The sequence below is a fragment of the Eublepharis macularius genome, chromosome 11 (assembly GCF_028583425.1).
Source record: "Eublepharis macularius isolate TG4126 chromosome 11, MPM_Emac_v1.0, whole genome shotgun sequence".
NCBI lineage: Eukaryota > Metazoa > Chordata > Lepidosauria > Squamata > Eublepharidae > Eublepharis > Eublepharis macularius.
Window position 1 is genome coordinate 94521723 of NC_072800.1, and position 23319 is coordinate 94545041.

A 23319-nucleotide genomic window follows, 5' to 3' on the forward strand; every position below is an offset into this window, starting at 1 on the left:
TAAATAGAGTGAAAGTGGCACACACTGAACCAGCTTTTTTAAGATCGTGGGAGAATGTTTTCCCATCATTGAGGTTGGAGAAGTTCATTTAATCCACAGGAGCTCTGTTCTTCTGTATAACCGAGTGTCATCTGCAGATTGGGCAGCCTCACTGTTGACTCCAGGGAATAGATGTGTGAGCTGCACACGTTGGCTTAAGTGTAGCTTTAGTGATCTCCTACACAATAATGGTCCCCAATCTGTTTCTTCATAGACGGTGGCCTTCCCAACCCTCACTTTCTGCCCTTGGATAAGATGCATTTCAGGGGTGAGGGAGACTCTTCAGAGAGGCAGATCCTTGAGAAGCCAAGCACAGGTGAGTCATCCCGGCCCAGTCGAGCAGAGGTCAGCTGGCTTTCCCTCTCCAAATGCAAGGAACAGCTTGGATCTGCCCAAAGATTTGTGCCAGACTAGGAGGGAGGGAAGGTACAAGGAAAATGTGTTGCATATCCTGAGGTCTAGGCATCTGTTCTATGACAACTGAGCACAAATTGCTAAGAGATGCCACCTAATGGGGAATCAGGCAATACGGGAGAGTCATTTTAGAAGTCAAGTTCCTAGGCCTCATGGCTGCCGTGAAAAATCCTTTGGAAGCCATAACACTGGAGGTAGAATATTTGCAGCTGCTGGCATTGGATCAGTCGGCATCTTGGGAATTTAATGGTGAGGGGGAATCCATTTTCTAGAGCTTCTAGGTAAGGTGGTGAGCTTGACAATATGTTGGCGAGTCCTGAGGAACAAACAGAAGTCAGAGCTCGTGGGGGGGGGGGGGTCCACCCTGCAAGCCTCCGATTTTGTAACCCGAACGGGGGCTACAGGTTGATTTGTCTGGTTTTCAGTGCTGGGGGGTGGATCTATGCCAATCTCAGCTGGGGGAGTCGAGTCTCACAGTAAGGGTGTTGAGGCCTGCTTGTTGCTGTGGTTGGTGAGGATCATTCATCTCTGGAGCTTGTGTTAGGGTTCCTTTGGATGTTCCATGTCGAGCAGGGCTATATAGGAAAGCGAGAGCCACCTGCGCTGCATCTACCTGTATGGTGGGGGCCAAGGTGGTCTGACTGCGGATTCTCGTGTCCCTTTTTCCCCTTAGCCCTCCCAACGGACAGAGAACTTGCAATCAAAACTGAGCAAGAGGGGGAGCCGGAAACCTTTGAGCCATGGATGTTAGTAGGAATGTCCGGCACGAGCGACTTCCAGGGCACGGATGCCCCAGGTGAATCTTCCCTTGGCTCCAAGACGTGGCCAGGGGGCCCTGCAGGAGAGCAAAGAGGTTTCAGCCCCAGCAAAGCCAGCATGGAGGAGTGGCAGGAGCCTGGGGAGGCGAGGCCATATGCCTGCCCAGATTGTGGGAAGAGCTTCCAGTTCCAAATTGGCCTCCTGAACCATCAGCGGAGCCACGGCAGCCTTCCAGCCCAAGGATACTGCTGCATGTCTTTGGCCCAGGGCACCAAGAGCCCCACCACACGTGGGCCCAGTTCCCCACCAGAGGAAGGGAAGGGGACACTCCCTCCTGGCCCAAGGGATGAGAATGTACGGTCTCACCCCTGGTGCCAGCAGCGTTTCCGGCTCCAAGTCAACCTGCTGACCCACCAGAGCCCCCACCTGGAGGCCACAGTAGAGCTTGGCAGCAAGGGGCAGCTGGCTTGCAGGTTTTGCCCCCAGCGCTTCAGCCGCTCTGACCATTTGCTGCGCCACCAGCTGAGCCACACGGGCACCCGGCCCCATCAGTGCCCAGCTTGCGAGAAGAGCTTCACGGACAAGAGCAAGCTGACGAACCACTATCGTACCCACACGGGTGAGCGCCCCTTCCGCTGCGCTGCCTGCGGCAAGCACTTCATCCGTCGGCACCACCTTGCTAAGCACCAGCGGACCCATACGCGGGAGAGGCCCCACCAGTGCCCCATCTGCCTGAAGGGCTTCATGCAGAAGCACCATCTCAAGAAGCACATCCGCACCCACGCAGGGGAGAAGCCCCACCGGTGCAGTTGGTGCCCCAAGGCCTTCTCCTGTCGGCAGCTGCTCCTGCAGCACTGCTGTGCTTCTGCAAAGGGGGAAATGGAACCGGCTTTGGATGCTGGTTCTGCCTGCTGAGGGAGCCTTGCCCTGCCCTCTAAAAATGCTGCTCTACCTCCTTACCACTTGTGGACCATTTAATCTAAAGTGACACCTGAAGCGCAGCTCGAACCCTGGAAGCACCCGAGGATCTATCTCCGTAGCGAACTCCTTGTTTAACTTGCAGAAGAGCTGAAGTTCTGCAGCGGAAGGTGCCACAGGCAGTGGTCCTCTAAAGGCAGGCAGAGCGTCCAGCTCCTCTGCTGGCTCAGCAGGATGAATTATGCTAGTGGTGAACTGTAGATCGATTAACACTGGAACACAGAACAGGCAAGACTTTCATCCCCAGGCCTCCCTTTAAACACTGCAGCAGTAGAAAAAGCCTTCTAAATGGTGCTTTTGATATGTGTTGAAGAAAAATGTTGTAAATGAATGTAAATATTCCGAGGCCAGAGCGGTTGCCACTGACTTCTGTGTGTGTTTTTCGATGTTCTTAAGGAGAATGTGGCCTGGGATTACTAAATAGTTTAGGGGCTGATGGGGTGGTAGTTAATGGGGGGACCTTAAATTAGGCAGGGGATCTGAAATCTTTTTCTCTCCTGGATTTAAAATTAATGGATATGCCAGAGATGTTTTCTTGCTTTGATATTGGAGGGCCAGAGAATGTGGGTTTTGTTGTGCCTCCAGCAGTCTGGTGCTGTGCATCTCTCCCCAGAAGTTAGCCCCCCTGTGTAATGGGGCTGAGTTCCTAGCAAGCATGCTTAGGTTTGCAGATCTACAACCAGAAGGTTTATCTAACCTGAAGGTGTGGATGAGAGCTGGAGCTCAGGAGAGCCCACTTAAGCGATCCAGTTAGAATCAAGACCTGCCAGGCAGGCCTTCCTCCACATTGTGTCTTCTACAGGCGCCATGCTGCATCAGACCAGAGTGGGTCCATCTGGTCTGGCCTCGTGTCTCACAAAGTGGCTGACCAGTTACTCTGAAGGGCCAATAACAAGCCATAGAGGCTGAGGTGTTGCTTCCTGGCACTGGGATCCAGCGGTTCACTGCCTCTGGGTGTGAAGATTTGCTTAGTTGATGGGCCTCTCCTCCTCCGTGGATCTGTCTGAGCCTCTTTGAAAGCCACCTATGCTACCCCTCTTCTGGCAGTGAATTCCGCAATTTAATTATGCGTTGAGTAGAGCCGTGCTTTTTTGGGTCCACCCTGAATCGATTGCCCATGAGCTTGGATGTTTTTTTTTCTCTCTCTTTTTTTTTTTAATAAGTAATTTTTTTAATTAAGCTTTATAACATACAACAAATAGAAATCAACGATGAACATCAACTGTAACGCAACAACTAATCAACAATAGTTTACAAGTTTTGAAGAATATGAACATTACAATAACTTTTAAACAAAGCATACATAATATTACCAAATATCAGAAAACTGAGTCAACGTCTGAGCAATTCTTATTTTGGGATGTAAATCATGCATGTCTATAAATTCAAGAAAAGGGAACCATTTGTCATAGAAATTAGACCTGGCAGGAAAGCGTTCAGCATTGAGGATACTGTCATCAATTTTATCCAGGATGAAATGGTCCCATATCTTAGAGAGCCACATCTCTTTAGTTGGCACTTTCTTTAGTTTCCAGACTGAAGCTGTCGCTGATTTCGCTGCAACTAAAAAAATTGCTATAAGATTCCTGATAGCTTTTGGGATCTGCGGAATATTCCATGGGTCTAGAAATATAATTGAAGGCGATAATGGAATATCGTAACTCGTAATCTGTTTTATTACTTCCAATATTTCTTTCCAAAATGTGGCTATCCGTGGACAAGCTTGGATGTTGACAAGCTGGAACGTGTCCAGAGGAGGGCAACGAAGATGGTGAGGGGTCTGGAGACCAAGTCCTGTGAGGAAAGGATGAAGGAGCTGGATATGTTTAGCCTGGAGAGGAGGTGATAGGGATAGCATTTGAAGGGCTGTCAGATGGAGGATGGAGCAGAGTTGTTTTCTGTTGCCCCAGTGGGCTGGTCCAGAAACAAAGGGTTAAAATGGAAGGGAAAGAGTTTTCAGCTAAACATTAGGAAGAGCTTCCTGACCATTGGAGCGGTTCCTCGGTGGGACGGGCTTCCTTGGGGGGTGGGGGGTGCTCCTTCCTTGGAGGTATTTAAAAAGAGGCCAAATGGTCACCTGACAGCTATGATGATTCTCTGACTTAATATGAATGTACGCAGATCGAGAGGGGGGGGGGCGTGCCTGAAGGGACGAGCCAGTGCTTGGCTCTCGTGGGCCGTTTCTCACATGTCCAGGGTAACGCTGTTCGCCACTTGGAGGTCAGGACTTTTCCTCCAGGCCAGATTGTCCAGGGGGTCTTGCTGACATAGAGCAGGGGTCACTGAGGCAGGTGAGCGGGGAGACAGCATTGTGCAAGGGGCTGGACTAGATGGCCACTGGTGTACCTTCCAGCTTAGTGTTTCACTTAGTGCCGTGGCGTGGTACGGGAGAGGGAGGGGAAAGCTTCCTTTATTCACTGTGAGCATAATTTTATAAGCCTCCGTCTTGTGCCCTTGCGTGTGTTCCCTCCCCCGCCCCCATAGCTGCCTTCCCCCCAGAATAAATAGCTCCGGAGTGTTGAGCCCTTTCCTCATGAAGAAGGTGCTCCAACCCCAGCCCTCTTGGTTTCGTTGCTTTGGCTGCCTCTGGTGTGAAGCAGGGGACGGGAGGGACAAGCATTGTAGCTGACTGCTGTATATAATCCATTGCTGGGTTTCTTCCCTCCCTCAAATGGGGCTAGAACTCTCTCTCCCTGGCTGCAGTGTGGCAGCTCAGTCACTCTCCATGTTTTTTTATTATTCGAATGTGGCATGTTCTTTTTGCCAAAAAGGGTCTTTGCAGTGTGATCCAAGGCTGATACTCATCTCTGCATGTGTTGTGGAGGGCTGGGTGTTCTGATTGACTTTAGTCCCTTTTTAATATTTTCTAAGTAGTTATGGCATTGCAGATTGTTTGGAAAAGACAAAAGCGCTGGAAATGTGTGGAGGATGGAGATGAAGGTGATCTGCATATTTTAGGTTGTCTTTCCCGCCTCCCCCCTTATTCCACCCTGCTCCCTTATCCCTTCCCTCCGACTTTGGGAAGGGGAAAAGTGCTCTGCCTCCCTCCCCCTTTCTGGCTGTCAGAGGTTGACCACCTTTCTGGATGCTTGCTGTAGGTCAGAGTAGTGGCTGAAATAAGCAGTGGTTATGCCGACAGAAGGCTTTGCCTGCAAGTGTCAGTGACTGGAGTTGGGCTTTGCAGCTCGTTGGCAACGCCCAGCTTCCCTGCGGCATGTGGCTTTAGTGCAAGGAGCATGTCCTGTGTTGCATCGAACGCTGCAGCCTGGCTGCCACTCAGACTGCAAAAGGCAAGTCAGATGGTTGCTGGAGAAAGAGGCAGCTGTGGGGGGACTCTTGGAGGGAGCTGGTACAGCATCACAAGCAAGCCCGCTTCTCTTCAGGCACGCACGCACGGATGGATGGGCGTTCAGAGACTTGGGTGGTGCACATTTGGGATCTCGCCCTGTGGCCAATACAGAGCAGCTATTGGGCATGAACAGGCATGGTTGGTACGGCTGGGCTGAGCCCAAAAGCAGGGAAGCGTGTTTGGGAGGCTGGGTTTCCTTGATGTTGAGCAGCGCTGGGCCGTGGCCCCCTCCCCTGTTTCGTTTGGGTCATATGAGAAGCTGGCAGGGGCTCTTAAAACAACAACTGGCAGTGCCAGGCCGTGGGGTGGGTCTTCGGGAAGGCCCTGCAAGCTACTGCTTGGGTGTGGCGCAGCGAGAAGGGCTCTTGGCCTGGTTCCCGTGGGGCAGGCTGCTTAAAGGGTCGGCGGCAGCAAGGCGGCCCTTGAATCGAAGCGTTCCGAAGGCCTCGGCTAAAAGCTTCCGCCCTCTGCTTGCTCAGTTCACGAGTGTCACCAATTGAGAGACACTGAAATAGAGGCCGCCTTTCCTACACGCATCTGACCAAGGGCCTGAGGCGCGCCCCCGTGGCGGCGCGGATTGAGGGGGGCGGGCGCCTCGGGGCGCGTGCACGCACGCCGGGGCAGAAGCGCTGGCTGCCTTGCGGGGCGGCTTTGCGGCGAGGAAAGCGATGGCCCGGCGACGCCTCTTGTTCCTGGCCGCGCTTCTGCCGCCGGGGCCGGGGCCTGGCCGTGCACGGGCTGTCCCGGAGGACCGGAACCTTCCGGCTCCTCTTCAGGGCTGCCGGGACTCTTCTCTGCTGCCCGACCCCTCCAAGCCCCCGCCGCCGCGTCCTGACAGTCTGCGGAGCATCTCTGCGTGCGAGTTTGGAAGCGGAGGAGGCGGCGGCGGCTGGGAGAGGCAGCCCTTCCCGCCCGTGCGGGTGAGAAGCGGGGGGCTGCTTCGCTCCCGCGGGGAGGAGGGAGCGGAGCCCCAACGGTGGCCTCGGGCTGAATCAACAGCCCCCCCCCCCCCGGCCCCTTTGAAGCAGGCGCTGGAGAGGAAGGCGCCCGCTCCAAGCGGCAAGCCCTCGGTCCAGGGGGAGGCGAAAGCGCCCGCCCAGGCGCCTCCCCGAGGGCTGCAGTCTCTGCCACCCTCGCCGGGACAAGGGGGGCAGCGGCTGAGCAGAAGGGGGCGGGCTGTGAGAGCCAGCGGGCCGTGCTCGGGAGCCGGGCTGGGGAGACAGAGCTACTCCCGAGGAGGCTGGAGCGCGAAGAACCTGCGGCAGAGCAAGCGCGTTGGCCCCTGAGACCGCCCCCCCCCCCACACCAAAGCTACGGGCATCGCGGCAGCGCACGTCACGGGGCGGGGCTTTCTGGTCCCTCCTCCTCCCTTTGATGCTTTCCCTTCCCCTCGCGAGGTGCCGGTCGCCTGGCAGAATCGGGAGGCCCGACTGGGCGGCCCAGCGGCTGAGGCGGGGTTGCCTGTGGGCTGCTTCCAGCAAAGCAGGCGCAGCCTCTTAACTGGCGTCCCTTTTGGCCACTGTAAAGCTAGGGCCACCAAAAGCCTACGGGTGCCTGACTTGGACGTCGGTTCCAGATGGTGAGCCTGAAGTGCTTATTCATGCAACATACAAGCCTGTGGGATTCATTGCCACTGGATGGTGCGATGGGCATGATGCTCTTGAGCATAAATGGCTTTAAGAACAGGCTAGACCAGCGGTTATAGTTACACCAGCGGTCCTCACTGTGGCTTGCAGAGCCACATGATCAAATACCCTAAGCCAAGAGTGCCACATGCCTACTGTGTGCCCTGTGCACCACCCCACCAAACCCACATAATAATGTAACTATTCAAAATATAGCCATAACCTTGGCTGCATCTTCCAGGCCCTCTACCTCCATCCTTCACCCAGGGTCTGCAGCTCATCCCTCCCGCAATCCTGCCAGCAGTTGCTGTCTCAAAGTGGGAACCACCTTACAACCACGAGCCATGGCTATGGCCTTGCCTGCTTTCCTTGAACATGGGGCAGGGGCCATATTGGAGACTGGTGCACAGAAGAGCCACAGGTGGCTCTTGAGCCATTGACTGTTACTGGTTTACGCCATACCTTTTACTTCTCCTTTATATTAGGTTTTAATTGTATTCATGATTTTCTGACGGTCGTAGGCTTTGAAAAAATACAGTTTTAAAAATGGATTAGGATGTCTCTCTGGGGAGTCTGATAGCTGGCCATCGAACTTCATATTTGTGGTTTTTAATCCTGGATTCCGGGTGCAAAAAAAAAGAACGAGGCTCCGTTGCCCTGCCGGGATGAGCTGAGTTCCAAGTTCTGAGCTCCAGTGGGTTGCTGAGCCTCAGTTTCCGGGTGTTGCTCTGTGATGCAACTGCTTCCTGCCTGTGGCCCTTTGCAGTATGGGCAGGTGGATGGGAAGCTGCTGTCTTTGTTCGTGGGGGGGCGGGGCGGGGGATAGGCCTGATCATGTGAACCTTCCACCTGTTTCCTGCTGGTCATACAAGCATCAGGACTCTTTCCAGCGGCCAGGCTATGCCATTTCCCAGTCCCTGATCCTGCCCCGGACTGAGTGAGGGGAGGAGCTCTGTACAAAGGACCCTGGCTGCTTGTCGAGCCCAGCTGCAGACAGAAGGCTGAGACTGCAGTTAATACGTATTTTCAGTCCCTTGTGCAAAACCTTCCTGGTTTCAAAATTAACTCTGAAGTAACTCTCAGTAATGAATATTTGTATGTATCACTTGTTCAAGCAAATTGTTTAATAAGATTCCTCCCAACATCCCACCTCACACTGCTGTAACGTCAGCAAAGGTAATCCTAATCCATATTTAACAGGTTGTCATCTTTCAGCAAACAGCTTCATAGTACAATATAACAGAGACCACACATGTTCAGTCATTCAGTGGCTTAGTTTTTCCAACGTACAAACAATTCCTGTTAAGCACAACACAAAACTAGATTCTGAACAGACATTTATTCATTGTAGCAAGGCCAATTGTTGAGGCACCTGGAGGCACACAGCACAGTACACGAACTTTTTTGGCACTGTATTGGGCAAAACCCCAAAGAGGCCGTTGTGAAGGATTCAAAAGGCTTTAAGAACACCCAGGATTCCTCACGTGAGGACAGAATGTAGCCTAAGGCTTCTAGTAACAGGAGAGAGCTGGATTTCTCAGTCTCACACGGGAAGCCATTTGAACTGCAACATCGCAAACCTTGGCGCTCGCTCTCTCTCTCTCTCTCTCTCTCTCTCTATATATATATATATAAAACATATGTTCCACTTTTCCCCCTTGAAATCAAAGGGGCTAACCAAATAATACAAATACAGTATCATCACTCAATTAATATTAAATATATAAAAAACCAAATAAATACTTCATTTATAAAATCAGAGTACACCTTGAAACCATCTATAAATCTAACTGGATCAAATTGCTAAAAGAACTAAGTAGGAAGGTTGTGCGAGACTCCCTGCCGGATGCTGGCAGACTTCATAAGAGAGGGGATTCCCCAATAACGGGGATACACAATGGAGGAAGCTCTGCTGTGCACCTAACTCTGTCTCGTAACACAGGTGTATGGAGCCCAACGCAGGGGTCATCGAGAGGCAGAAGGGCTCATCTGTTTGCTGCACAGGAAATAAGGGACACCTTCACTCCAGTTACTGAACACACACAGTAGACCTAAAAGGGGGTTGACAACACTCTCAGTGGTGTCAAAAAGCACCCAGCCTCCTTTGGGTAAATGGAAGGGGGCAGAGACTGCTCGAAAAGTTGATCCCCAAGGCAATGCCCTCATTGGTTGTTGGGGGTTTTCCGGGCTGTATTGCCGTGGTCTTGGCATTGTAGTTCCTGACGTTTCGCCAGCAGCTGTGGCTGGCATCTTCAGAGATGTAGCACCAAAAGACGGAGATCTCTCAGTGTCACAGTGTGGAAAAGATGTAGGCAGGTCATTTGTATCTACTCAGGAGGGGTGGGGTTGGGCTGAGTCATTCTGTAAGAGTTTCCCAGGGTGTGGAATGCTAATGGCGGGAGGCTTCACTGTCTCCTGAGGAGGTTCTTTTGCATATGGATTGGTGCTTGATGTGCTAATCTTCTCTGCAGGGCTATTGTCGGGTGTGGAGTGTTTTGTTGGCCTGGTGTTTTTCAGAACCGGAGCCCATGCTCTGTTCATTCTTAAGGTTTCTTCTTTCCTGTTGAAGTTTTGCTTATGCTTGTGAATTTCAATGGCTTCCCTGTGCAGTCTGACAAAGTAGTTGGAAGTGTTGTCCAGTATTTTGGTGTCCTGGAATAAGATACTGTGCCCTGTTTGAGTTAGGCTATGTTCAGCCACAGCTGATTTTTCAGGCTGTCCAAGTCTGCAGTGTCTTTCATGTTCTTTTATTCTTGTCTGGATGCTACGCTTTGTGGTCCCGATGTAAACTTGTCCACAGCTGCAGGGTATACGGTATACTCCTGCAGAGGTGAGGGGATCTCTGCTGTCTTTTGCTGATCGTAGCATCTGTTGTATTTTTCGGGTGGGTCTGAATACTGCTTGAAGGTTATGCTTTTCCATAAGCTTTCCCATCTGATCAGTAATTCCTTTGATATATGGCAAAAACACTTTTCCTGTAGGTGACTGTTTTTCCTTGGTTGTTTGATTCATCCTGGGTTTGATTGCTCTTCGGATTTCATTTCTGGAGTAGCCATAACCTTCAAGCCTGGGAAACTCTTACAGAATGACTCAGCTCAACCCCACCCCTCCTGAGTAGATACAAATGACCTACATCTTTTCCACACTGTGACACTGAGAGATCTCTGTCTTTTGGTGCTACACCTCTGAAGATGCCAGCCACAGCTGCTGGCGAAACGTCAGGAACTACAATGCCAAGACCACGGCAATACAGCCCGGAAAACCCACAACAACCATCGTTCTCCGGCCGTGAAAGCCTTCGACAATACAATGCCCTCATTCTGACGCGGTTTCACTGGCTCTCAGTGATGCCGGCACATAGCCGACTGACTGGCTACAGGGCAGGATTTCATCTATGAAATGAGAATCCAAAAAATGACCCTGAAACAACAAGGCCAAAGAAGCGAAACAACACGGGTAACGACGACAGAAGAATGAACATTTGTATTTTTAGAGGATTTTCATGATCCAATTCAGCATTTCGGGGGGGAAAGCCCCAAAACCTTGTGCCTGGAAACTGAAATCAGTGGGTCTTCCTTCAAAGAACCCCTGGGTTGGATCTACTCCGGAAATGGCAGCACCTTCCTCTGGCCCAAGACCCCTTCCCATCAGGGGAAAGTCACCGGCCCAGGACAAGGGGCCATCATTCACAGAATGGAACTTTGGGATCTCCCTCCAAAGTGCAAATTCTGTTTTCAAAAGTGGCCACTGAAGCAAGAGTGCAGGGGACAAGGACGTGTATCATGCATGGCCTCAGGCCAGTACTTTAAAAACAACAACAACAAAACCCTGCAAAAAGAGTCAGTAATGAAGATACGTTCATCTTCTGAAGAGGCTGAGCAGCTTTGGAATGATTGCTTTCTCAAAAAACTCATTCTTGATTTGCGGAGTGCTCTGCAGCCAGGTTCTGTTAATGAGAGCTGGTTATGTAAAACAAGCATGGATTTCTCTTATTGTTTTGACGAAGCTTAAGGACTAGAGAAGATACCTGAAGGCCTCTTTAATGACGCCAGACCATTTCTGGCAAGCAAAGGCAGCTGCTTCTAGAGGTTAACCTTTAAACACCAGCATGATAAGCTGAACTTTCCATGCCTGAATTAAAACAGTTTCAGACTCTGTCCTTTCAGAAGATCTCTTTTCTCCACATGCTGAGCATAATTTCAGTGTTTATGTTCGACAGAATTTTGGCTTAGACTGTTCCTTGGCTTTCCATTAAACCACACCAAACACGAATTTTCATTTGACTGCAAATTCTCAGCCACTGCTTAGGTACAGAAAAACATGGAATATTGGCTATTATTAAAAAAAATGCATTAGTCTGCTTAATTGTTAGCAGTTCATGTTTAACATGTTTTGCCAAGTGACCTTGACACAGTACACCATCAGCATTTTACATATAAAGTATATCAAATGGACAACAAGAATCCGTCTGACTGTGCAATGCCGGTCTTGTGGCAAAACCTTTCTTGGGTCCACTTTGCTTTTTCTGGCAAAGTTCACAGAGCTTCAAGTAAGTCATTACAGCTTCAGCGGTAACATTTTTATACTTACGACTAAGTTCCTTCAGCATCCTGGTCCGGCCCCCGTGGCCAATTGTAATATGCGCCTCATGCAGAATATCAAATAAATCCTCGTACTGAACAAAGAACACCACTTCGGTGTGTCCAGGAGAGATGGGGACTACCAGCTTCTCTTCTGCACCGATGTTCAGGACGTTGAAGCGCCGCAGGCGGCGATAATGCTTGCCTTTTTTGCTGCGAAGCCTTTTTGCCTCTTTGACTTCTTCGATCAAAGTCCTGTATCGGTCACGGTTAATGTAACTGTTGTTGTCCTCACGTTTCGTAGCCAGGATCTCCTCCATCATTTCGTAAAAACGTCCTCGGTGTTGTTCGCGCAGCCTGTGTTCCATGCCAGCAGCAGCATCCACCCAAGTCAGAAAGGGGGCTGCACCTAAGCAAAGAAGGAACTCTTAACTCAGCAGGCCCCAGGCAATGCCTGCACTTCCTGGATATGTTAGGGGTGGACCGAAGATAGCTAAAGCACCCCAGCCCTGAGCCTAATATTTTGCAACCATAGGTCTGCTTTCAAAACAGATATCCTGTGGAAACCACTGGCTCTCCCAAAGATTTATTGTGAATAGATCTGTAAGCAGAGACCCAGCTTTCATACGGAGCTCTAATTGCAGATCTGTCCCAGAAAACCTACACAGACAACCCCCACAGAGATGCAGTCACATGATCGCATTCACAACAGTGAACATGAAATTATCCTGTTCACACAGCGCAAAACTAGAAGTGGTTTCTTTAATAACATCAAAATTTTTATACCATCTAAAACTGTTAGAGAATAGCAAAGAATCACAGATAAAGATATCTGGGGAGGAAAAAAAAACCCAGGTTCACTAGTTCAGTCCTTAGACACCCAACTAATAAGGACAGAATGGGAGCCTCAGAAATACAATTATACTATGAGACTTCCCCCAAGCCCTGACCTGGGTCACAGAATCGGAATCATAGGGTTGGCAGGGACCTCCAGGGTCATCTAGTCCAACCCCCTGCACAATGCAGGGAATTCCCAACTACCTCCCCTTCCCCCCACACCCCCAGTGCCCCCTGCCCAGAAGATGGCAAAACACCGTCAGGATCTCTAGCCAAACTGGCCTAGGGAAAATTGCTTCCTGAACCCAAGGTGACAACTGGCCTTAATCTAGGCATGTAAGAAGGGGCCACGACAACTAAGCACTGATATCAACCCTGCCCTCCCTCTTAAAATTAAAAGAGGCGAAACGTCAGGAACTACAATGCCAAGACCACGGCAATACAGCCCGGAAAACCCACAACTACCATCGTTCTCCGGCCGTGAAAGCCTTCGACAATAAAAAGCCTTCGACAATACAAAAGAGACTGACTGACTGACTGACTGACAGTAAGACAATCCCTCAAATCCTTTCTCCATTTGATCCTCACAACTACCTTGTGAAGTAGGTGGACTGGCCCAAGGTCACCCAGCAAGCGTCCATAGCAGAGTGGCAATTTGAACGTGGGTCTCCCAGACCCCTACACCACACTGTTTCCCAAGCCTTTAAAATGCCACAATGAAGACCAACCCTCGGGGGTAGCTCATGCAGCCATTGAAGACACCTTTAAGCGGGGAGGGGAGTTACTGTAATGAATTAACGCATGGAGGCGAATTCTTCTACACTAACGATATTGTTCTGCAAGGTATTTCTCACAGTAGCAGACCCCCATTCTACTGCATTCTTGTTACCAAATAATCCCACCCCTCTTTTTACTCAAGAAAACAGGTTTCCAGTTCCAGACTGGACAGCAGGTCACAATGGACAGAACACAACAGTTGCCAGGGCAGGACAGGAGCTGCATCACCACAAAGCTCTCTGGAGGAAACAGGGCAGCACACTCACCAATTCCAGGCAGTCCTGTCTGCTGCTTACCAGTGCTGGGGCCTTCACCAAGGAACAGTGGCTCCTGAGCGTATGGGCTTTCCTGTGGTCCAGCCATAGGTCCGTCTTCATCTGGGACAGCTTGATAATCTGTCCAGGAAGGAGAGATGTCACCAGATTCTCTCACCTGCCTCCCTGCAGAACAATCAAACCCATAACTATATTTAGGCCCTCGCTGAACATCTGTTTGGTAAAGGACCAACTACCAACCTACAGAGAGAGTCTGTTTCCTGCCACGGTCACACAACTTCTTGGCATGAAGCCATGCTGTGCATGCAAAGGGGGAGAGCAAAAGACGGCTCTTGGCTGGCAGCGACTGAGCAACCACAATGCACAGAGACCCGACCAAGTGAGTTTCTGCGATGGGACGGACGGGGGACCTTTAAAATCCCCACAACCCCAAAGCAGCCCATTGGGTTAAACAAGACACTCATCCCTCAACTAACTGGAGCCCTTTGGATGGGGAAACAATAAATCTTAGACACAACTACGCTATACCAGTTAAACTCGCTAGGATCATAAATACAATTATCATCACAAAAGTGGCAGAGGCAGCCATTAAAAACATGACAAGATCCGCCCTGAGCCTGCTGATGCGGGGAGGGCGGAGTATCAATCGAATAAAATAAGTAAGACAGGCCTTAAAGTGCAGAACCTGTCAGGAGGGAACGAGAACCGCAGCTAAGCAACCTGGAAGGACAGACTTGCAGATGAATTTCCAGCAATGGAAGAGTGCCCCCAGCATAGCCCCCGTTTGCCTTGTTTCCCAAACTCAGTGTGTCTTGGGAAAGGAAGCCAGCCAGGACATGAAAGAGGGTCCACTGAATAAAATGCTGCTCTGTAACTTGTTTGTGGGGAAAACTGCCTATCCCCGTCATGCGGGCACATGGCCATCATTTTCAGGATGTAACCTCAACAAGGAAATATCTATTATTCTCTAGGACTGGGATAACTTGGTCCCACCAATATCTTAAAGTCAAGCAGAGGTACATTCCAGTAGAAATTTCACCCTGAAAGCAATAAAACAGAAACGCAAGGAAACAGAACTTGGGAAAGAGGGTGGAGGAAGAGAAAGACCAGCCTGTCTGGAGATTAAGAGTGTAACATGTAACTGGTTCGTCTGAATTATTTTAGCTCTAATCACGGATTAAAATGGCATCCATGTCCGTGTCTTGGGAGAGAATCTGCAGAATTCTCACATTCTTTTCAAGAACAAGCATTCGGCCGCATCCAGTTCTGAGAGCGGCTGAATGCAAGACTCACCCAGGGCAGCACTGGGGCAGGCACCGCCTTCGCTGCAGTCCCCGGGATCAAAGCGCACCTCCTCCACCTCTTCTTTAATCCACGAGGAAGCACCCGTTGCAGCAATTGGGGAGCCTGTGGCAGAAGACAGCACAGTGCGTTGTTTTACCTGAGAGAGAGAAGTCTCACACAAAATCCAAGGGAAAGGTGCTGCATAGCAAGGAAGTGGGACGAAAGCAGGGCTGCTTGGCAGGCCAGGAAGCTGAGGCGAAGGAGGGCGCACTGCAGCCGAAGGAAACAGCAGTAGGCGAAGTACACATCAGAAAGGTGGGGAAAAGGAGTTGAAGAAAAGGGTAAAGCACAAAAGGCAGAGGAAAGCCAGATTTAAATGCATGAAGCAAATCCCATAAGAGGGCACAGGAAGTGATCCAAAGACTGACGAAAGAAACAGTCTTCAAGCCAGGCACGTGCATTCTTGCTTAAGACTGAGCAGCCAATGCCATTAATTCAATCCTCACCCATATGTGAGCCATCACTGAACTCTCTCGCCTCCTCGAGGGGCCCATTGTTCCCACCTGGTTGTGCCTCGACCTCTTGCTTAAGCCACAAGGAAACGTCCACCGGAGCAACTGGGGAGTCTGCACAGAAGAGGGAAAGAGTACTGTGGAAAGGGGTGGCGTCACCAAGCTAAGACCGTGGGAATGGTCGTGGGGTTTTCAGACCTCCTGGAACCCCAAAGGAATGGGGCTTGCAAGTCTATCCCTTCACAGTCCTGAACAGAGAGATGTGGACCTTACCACAGGCCGAGGGTGCAAGTCCGCATCTTCAGCCTCGATGTCCCCGACTAATTTCCAAATTCTACCAACAGATAAGCTCCAAGCTTCAGATGTCTGCCAGTGTACCTGTGCCAAGGTCCAGAGGGACACTGCTCCCAACTGCGATTCCAGGACCTCTCTCACACAGCTCCTGCCCTTGCTCTATCCGGGACAGAATTTCGGGCTTGGCAACAGCGTAGTCTGTTAGTTGGACAGAAGGATACAAGGTCATTATATGTCATTCATTAACATAAGGAGCACACAATTAAGGAAGGCATAAATAAACCTACCCTGACTAATACAACTGACTTAACCATATGTAAAAAGGAATGATAGAACCATAGGATTGGAAGGGACATTCAGGGTCAGTCCAACCCCCTGCACAGTGCAGGAAATTCACAACTACCCCCCCACACACACACACCCAGTGACCCCCGCTCCATGCCCCGAAGATGGAAAGCAAAGAATAAGGAGGCACTGGTGGCACTACCCTGACCTTGCATTTCCAATCTCTGATGACCAACAGCCACAGCCTTGCAAGCGGGGGTGGATTGAAGTCCCCCTTTAAACTATTTTCTTTTAGACACAAACACACGAATTTGAAAGAAGTGTGGTTGTTGTGGGTTTTCCGGGCTGTATTGCCGTGGTCTTGGCATTGTAGTTCCTGACGTTTCGCCAGCAGCTGTGGCTGGCATCTTCAGAGGTGTAGCACCAAAAGACAGAGATCTCTCAGTGTCACAGTGTGGAAAAGATGTTGGCAGGTCATTTGTATCTACTCAGGAGGGGTGGGGTTGAGCTGAGTCATCCTGTAAGAGTTTCCCAGGGTGTGGAATGCTAATGGCGGGAGGCTTCACTGTATCCTGAGGAGGTTCTTTTGCATATGGATTGGTGCTTGATGTGCTAATCTTCTCTGCAGGGCTATTGTCCAGCACAGAGTGTTTTGTTAGCCTGGTGTTTTTCAGAACTGGAAACCATGCTCACTGTGACACTGAGAGATCTCTGTCTTTTGGTGCTACACCTCTGAAGATGCCAGCCACAGCTGCTGGCGAAACATCAGGAACTACAATGCCAAGACCACGGCAATACAGCCCGGAAAACCCACAACAACCATCGTTCTCCAGCCGTGAAAGCCTTCGACACTACATTGAAAGAAGTAATCCATATTATGCCCTGACCTGGATAGACCAGGGATCTCGTCAGATCTCAGAAGCTAAACAGGGTCAGCCTTGGTTAGTAATTGGATGGGAGACCTCCAGTGAAGATCAGGGTTGCAGAAGCAGGCAATGGCAAACCACTTCTGATAGTCTCTTGCCATGAAAACCCTGCCAGGAGTCGCCAGGAGTCAGCTATGACTTGAGAGCACTCTCTACCACCAATCTATATTATAAAATTAGTGAACAGAAACTAAAAATTAATAATTTACTCCAAGTATTTAGTGACAGCTCTGCATTCTGGGAAAAATTACTTTATTTAATGCATCGTTAAATCGTTTATAACCTGCTTTTCCCCCCAACACAGAACCAACGTGGCTTGTAACAATGGCTAGCTCAGGCACGACTGCACAGCCTCAAGGGCCTCACAAAGAGCCAGGGCTCCAGTTTTTGGTTATATGATACAAGCACCTGTGGCTCCTCAAGCAGGACAAAATTAAAAACACCAAACAAATTTTAAAAAGGCGTAAGCGAGATGCAGAGTGGCCTTATTCTGAATCAGACTTTGGGTTCCTCTACCCTAGGCAGCCTAAAGTCCCAAGCAGACAGAGTCATTTCCTAGTCCCGCTATTGGTGGTGTTGGAAAGTGACGTCAAATCGTAGCCAACTTATGGCAACTCCTGCTGGAGTTTTCAAGGCAAAGGATGTTCAGAGGCAGTTTGCCATCGCTGCCTCTGCACAGTGACCCTGGACTTCCCTGGAGGTCTCCCATCCAATGACTAAACAAGACGTACCCTGCTTAGCTTCTGAGATCCGAGGAGATCAGGCTTGTCTGGGCTATCCAGGTCAAGGCAATTCTGTTATTACAACTTTTTAAAAAGACAAGACCTTCAACAACTACTGAGCTGCTCAGCTAGTCAAATAGCAAATTATTTCATAATCTTGAGGAAGCAGATATTTCCACATTTGTTTCCAGCAGTCCTAAGGCGCTAGCACAGCTGTTCCCCCCACCACCACCAATCAGTCACTCTGCAGAATGCAGCATTCCATCTGGCTTATTTTCCTCTCTCCCCACCCAAGCATTTGTGGGGAGGATGGAAGAGCTGAAAGGGAATAAACATTTCCAAGTAGCTTCTCCTGAAACCTCAGAAGTTAAAAATGTATCAAGGGGTCAAAAAGCAGGCTGAGCAAAGGTTTTAAACAGGTCTCTGAGGACAAACATCCATATCCCCAATCAGGGCTTTTTTCTGGGAAAAGAGGTGGTGGAACTCAGTGGGTTGCCCTTGGAGAAAATGGTCACATGGCTGGTGGCCCCACCCCCTGATCTCCAGACAGAGGGGAGTTGTGCAGAGGGCAATCTCAACTCCCCTCTGCCTGGAGATCAGTGGGCGGGGCCACCAGCCATGTGACCCTTTCCAAGAGGTTCCGGAACTCCATTCCACCGCGTTCCCGCTGAAAAAAAGCCCTGTCCCCAGTCAATATCACATTTCAAACATTTGAGGAAAGGGAGGCTCCCTCACCCAGAGAGACCAAAGTCTCATAGTTGCTTTTCATGACAGCCCTGTAGAGATCCTTCTGCAGCTCATCCAGGTCACCCCATTCCTGCTCGTTGAAGTGGACCGAGACATCGTCAAAGGTTATCGGCACCTGAAAGAGCAAGAGTGACACGCTCCCCCCGTTCAGACTGCAAACTGGAAAGGCAGCGTACTGCAAGCCGGTCAGGGATTCTCTCCCGTGGCCTTGTCACAAGCAGAGCGTTTGGTCATACGCTGCCCTTTTCAGACAGCTCAATAATTTTGCTTCAAAAGATCCACAGGCGTCTTGCAGTCCCATTCAAGACAGTGGGACTGTCTGGGGAAATTAAAACATTTGTATAACAAGCCACCTGTTGAATGTCCACAAAAAGCTCTAGGGAGTATCTAGATGGCAGTTTCCTGCCTAGGCCCGTAGCATGAAGGAAATGCCTTTTCTTCTGAACACCCTGCCCGTGAGTGTCAGGAGACAGAAACGAAGGACTCGGCCCACTTGATGTTCTGCACTGCTGCCAACGTGAATCACAGAATCCTGCGTTCAGTATGACATGCGGCATGTCCGTCAATTCTCTGAAAAATCACAGCTTTCATTTATTTCAGCATGGGAATGTTTCTTAATCTTTACGGCTGTGAAATAAATGCTTTTGGAGATGAAGGCTGCATCTGCCAAATGCCCGAGGGGTGGAATCAGGACGGGCTTTGATGACTGAAGATTTTTTTCCAGGTATGTCCTTCGTAACAGCCTCAGTCCCAACTCCCTCCCCTGCAAACATTGCCTGCCTCTTTGCTTTCTTCTCTTTGCCACCCACTATTCTGTAACTAGGACAAAACCTAAACCACAGCAGGAAGCAAACTGTCTCAACATACAGTGATTAGGCTTAACAAAATGTACACCATCCATTTAGTAAGTTGATCAAATAAATACGATGCGGTCAAATTGAAAAGAGCAGCGTTCAGCGCCATAAGGGGGAAAGGCTACACTCAGGGCCTCTCCAGGAATCTCTGCTTAAGACAGTAAACCTGTATCCTTGCCCTGTATCCTAAACTGGCAGGCAGGCAGGCCTTCGTCCTGGTAAGCACATCTGAATAGAACCAGGTATAAATGTTTTATCATCTATGTTTAATGCATACTGTTATATTCTTGCTATATGCGGCATGCCAAATGGCAGAAGAGGGAGATGAGTTTACCTCACATTTGCATACGTCAGTTGCATAATTACATTTATGAATTGGCAGAATATGGGGCAAGGGCCACAGGGGCAGAACTCTGGGTTTGGACTTGCAGTAAGCTGGCATGTCTGACCTTGGGGGTTTCTCCCTTGGAGCCCGGGGGCAGCCTCAGGATCCAGAAGTTCCGGTTCCTGAGCAGATTCTCCATGTTCTCCAGCCTCCTCTGCAGCTGCTCATATTCCTCCATCAAGGTTCCCAAGGCAGCCCACTTGCCCTCCAGCTGGTTCTCCATTTCCACCGTGGCCTTCTGACATCCTGTCAGCTTTTTCTCCGCTGAGCCCATCCTGCCCTCCAGACGTAACAAGCGCACGGTGTGGGCATCCACCGTCTTGTCTACAGCCTGGATCGCAGCCACTGCAGCCCACATGGAAGTCTCCGACGTCTGAACCTGCATCTCTCGTGTAGCTGCCCGTTTGGGGCTGCCAGGGAGCTGGAAAGGCAGAAGAGGCCTTGATTGTGCCTCACACTCCATAGCCTGCTTTGCAAAGAGAGAAGCCCACAAAGGCCTTTTAAATTTCAGGTGACATTTACTGCAATTCAGAAAGATCCTTCTCCCCGCCTCATCTTCATTTGTTTGCGTAACACTCTCCATCCTCTAAAATGTCAGAGGCAGTTACATCATTTGATTAAACAGCACCAGGAGCTAGGCAATTTTCTTCACAACCTGCAAGCGCTTTGTGAACATTTAGTCTAGGGACAGGAAACTAATGGTGGTGCAGGGGCTCAGAATAGATTCCTTCAGTAGCCTCCCACCTTTATAATGTACCTAGGCCACCCCAGGTGACAGTGGTGCTGTCAACTTTGCCCCACTGTTGTTATTCTCAGCGGAAGGAAGATGCCGGTTTTTAAGAGAGCCCTTTGCTTGCACAAGAGCTATTTCAGCACGGACGGAAGCAAGTCAGCAGGCAGAAGCGCCACTGGCCCTTCAAACCTGGCTCAATTCAAGTACCACCTCTGCCTCTCAATGCTCGGCTCTAACCCTTTCTGGGTTATGCCAAAGGAATTTTCCTCCAGGCCAGACTGGCCAGGGATCCTGAAGGTTTTCTGCTTTCCTCTGGGGTCACGGGGGGGGGGGGGGGCTGTGAATTTCCAGGACTGTGCAGGGGGTTGGACTAGATGCCCCTGGGGTACATTCCAGCTCTATGATGATAGTTGACCAGGGGCTCGGATTGTGCTCGGGCTGCCATAGCACAACATGTAAGACACCTTTTGAAAAAGCAAGGAGAACGTGCCAGTCCTTCACAAAGCCACGAAGGAAGCGGTTCCAGGCCACCTGTGGGGGGTCTGGGGAGCCACAAGCCTCAGCTGGGGGGGGGAGATCAGGGGGGCGCCCTCGGGCCAGACCCTTGCAGGCGCCCCAGGAGGCCGAGGCTTGGCCAAGGCCGTCAGGCGGCCCCGTTGCCAGCCTCCAGGTGGTGGCTGGGGATCTCCCGGAATTACAGCGGATCTCTGGGCCGTGGCGACCAGTTCCCCGGGAGAAAAGGGCTGAGCCCGCTAGAGTCTCCGCCCCCCAAGCCTCCAGGCATTTCCCGGCGTGGACCTGGCAAACCTCCTGTGCAGGGAAGGGCCCCGCGGCTCCACACGAAGCACGCCCGGCTGTCCTTCGCCAGCCCCGGCCAGGCCTTCGGGCCCCGGAGCCTGCCCCCGCGCCAGGGCGCCTCAAGCTCCCCACCCAAGCAGGCGGCGCTTCGCCGGGGCCGAAGGCGGGCCAGGCCAACCGCAGCCCCCCCGGGACCACCAGGCCCGGCCCCTCCCCCGCCCCTCACCTGGACAGGCGCCCCGGCCGAGGCTCCGCACAGGCAGCGCAGGGCGTGACGCGAGCCAGGCAAGCGCGCAGGCGCACCAGCGGCGGCGGCGACGCCCCCTCCCCCCACGGGCGCCGGTCGAGTGCGGGGGAGGGGCTCCTCCCTCCCCCCACCTCAGGGCCGGCGGCGGCGGCGCCCCCTGCGGGCCGGGGAGGCGAAGGGCTCGTTTTGGCGGGAAAGGCGGCGGGAGACGACGCCCGGGAGGCCCTCCGAGGCAGCGTTGCGGGACGCCCGCCGGCGAGTGGCTCTGCGCGAACAAGCCTTTGCTCGAGGCCTCCGCGGAGCAGCCAGTGGACGCGCCGGGCCTGGCGGGAACTGGGCCGCAGGGGCGGCCGGTTGGTCCGGAGGCACCGGAGAGGCCAGCGAGCTTTATGCATTTCCTTACCTAGTTATCAAAAAGAGTCCAGTAGCACCTTTAAGACTAACCAATTCTATTGTAGCAGAAGCTTTTGAGAATCAAGTTCTCTTCTCGAAAGCTTCTGCTACAATAAAATTGGTTAGTCTTAAAGGTGCTACTGGACTCTTTTTGATTTTGCTACCACAGACTAACACGGCTAACTCCTCTGGATCTCTTACCTAGTTATGTCATTCATAGCCCGCCTTTCTCGCTCAGACTCAAGGCGGATTACACAGTGTGAGAGTAGCGCAGTCAGTATCAAGGACAATTTCATAAACAATGCCACAGGGGAAATAAATGCAAGTTTACAAAGACGTAACATCAGCAAGAATCCAATACAGAGTTGAAGAAATGCTGAAAAGAAGCATAAGCAATTCTAGGGCTGACATAGGAGCACATATAAAAACAACAGATAGTACGGAAGGCAACATAGTGGTGAAGTCTACGGTCCCTAGCTCGTTAGCAGACCACCCGAGACCCCTCCCTATAACACAAAAGCCTTTTTGAATAATTTGGTTTTGCTCAAGGTGAATCACACAGTGTGAGATTAGTACAGTCCAGTTCAGGAACATTTCCATAAACAGTGCCGTGGGGTAAATAAATAGTTTACAAAGACATAGCGTTAACAGGAATCTAATGCAGAGTTGAAGAAATGCTGGAACAGAACAGAAGCCGTTCTAGCAATACGGATAGATCAAGGTGGGTAGCCATGTTTGTCTGCAGAAGTGGAAAAGAGCTAGAGTCCAGTAGCACCTATACAACTAACAAAATTAGTGGTAGGGTAGGAGCTTTCGAGAGTCACAGTTCACGTCTTCAGATATCTGAAGAAATGAGCTGTGGCTCAGGAAACCTCATATGCTACCACAATTTTGTTAGTTGTACGTATAGGTGCTACTGGACTCTAGCAATACAGAGTTGAAGAAATGCTGGAACAGAACATAAGCAATTCTAAGGCTGACATAGGAGAGACAGGATATGGTAGACAGGTTCCTGTACCATTGCAACAAGAAGTCCAAGCTCTTGGTTAAATGGTTTTATTCAGAAATCCAATCATTTCCATATATATGTCCATAGAATTACTCAGAGGCAGGAAAGCATCTAAGCAGTACATGCTTCCTTGATAGGAATAGCAACCTGAAGAAAGTACAGCTCTAAATACCCACTCATTTCCCCCCTCCCACTTAGACTACAGGTTTGCGCAGGAAAGGGTCTGGGAATTTCTTCTGGAGTTTATACATCAGCCTAGACAGGACAGAAAGGTATAACTGTAACATTTCAGACAATGCAAGGTCGCTCCTGGGAGCTTCAAAGAAAAGAGTTAAGAAGACAGCTGTGTTCTCAGCTTCTCAGGCTGCTAGAGAAACGAAAATGATGGTTAGAGCATTTGAAAAATGAAATTAAGATACAGCGTTAGCAATGGTTTACCACCTAGAACAATGACATGGATGTAGGAGTACGGACATGACACACATATTTGAAGCAAC

General features: G+C 50.6%; 2 protein-coding genes across 5 annotated transcripts in view; one reads left to right on the forward strand and one right to left on the reverse strand.

Moving 5' to 3' along the window:
* Window positions 1-2558, forward strand: part of LOC129337378 (uncharacterized) — a 37663-nt gene extending 35105 nt beyond the window's left edge. Inside the window, exons 14-15 of the mRNA XM_054990980.1 lie at window positions 254-355; window positions 1127-2558. Coding sequence (XP_054846955.1) covers window positions 254-355; window positions 1127-2127 — 1103 coding nt within the window. The 3' untranslated portion in view covers window positions 2128-2558. The remainder of the gene's footprint in view (window positions 1-253; window positions 356-1126) is intronic.
* Window positions 2559-10426: 7868 nt separating this feature from the next.
* LOC129338000 (zinc finger protein 282-like) lies at window positions 10427-21446 on the reverse strand. Of its 4 annotated transcripts, XM_054992041.1 has the most exons (9): window positions 21400-21446; window positions 19707-20108; window positions 18392-18518; window positions 15808-15921; window positions 15424-15543; window positions 14927-15040; window positions 13625-13798; window positions 11755-12153; window positions 10427-11464 (listed from the first exon to the last, which is right to left on the reverse strand). In XM_054992041.1, the coding sequence occupies exons 2-9, from the start codon at window positions 20103-20105 to the stop codon at window positions 11364-11366; spliced, it is 1548 nt and encodes a 515-aa protein (XP_054848016.1). In that variant the 5' UTR covers window positions 20106-20108; window positions 21400-21446; the 3' UTR covers window positions 10427-11363. The 4 variants fall into 4 exon arrangements, with proteins under 4 accessions (XP_054848016.1, XP_054848015.1, XP_054848013.1 ...); XM_054992040.1 differs by having other exon boundaries at window positions 11375-12153; window positions 13625-13753; XM_054992038.1 differs by having other exon boundaries at window positions 11375-12153; window positions 13655-13798.
* Window positions 21447-23319: the final 1873 nt, after the last annotated feature.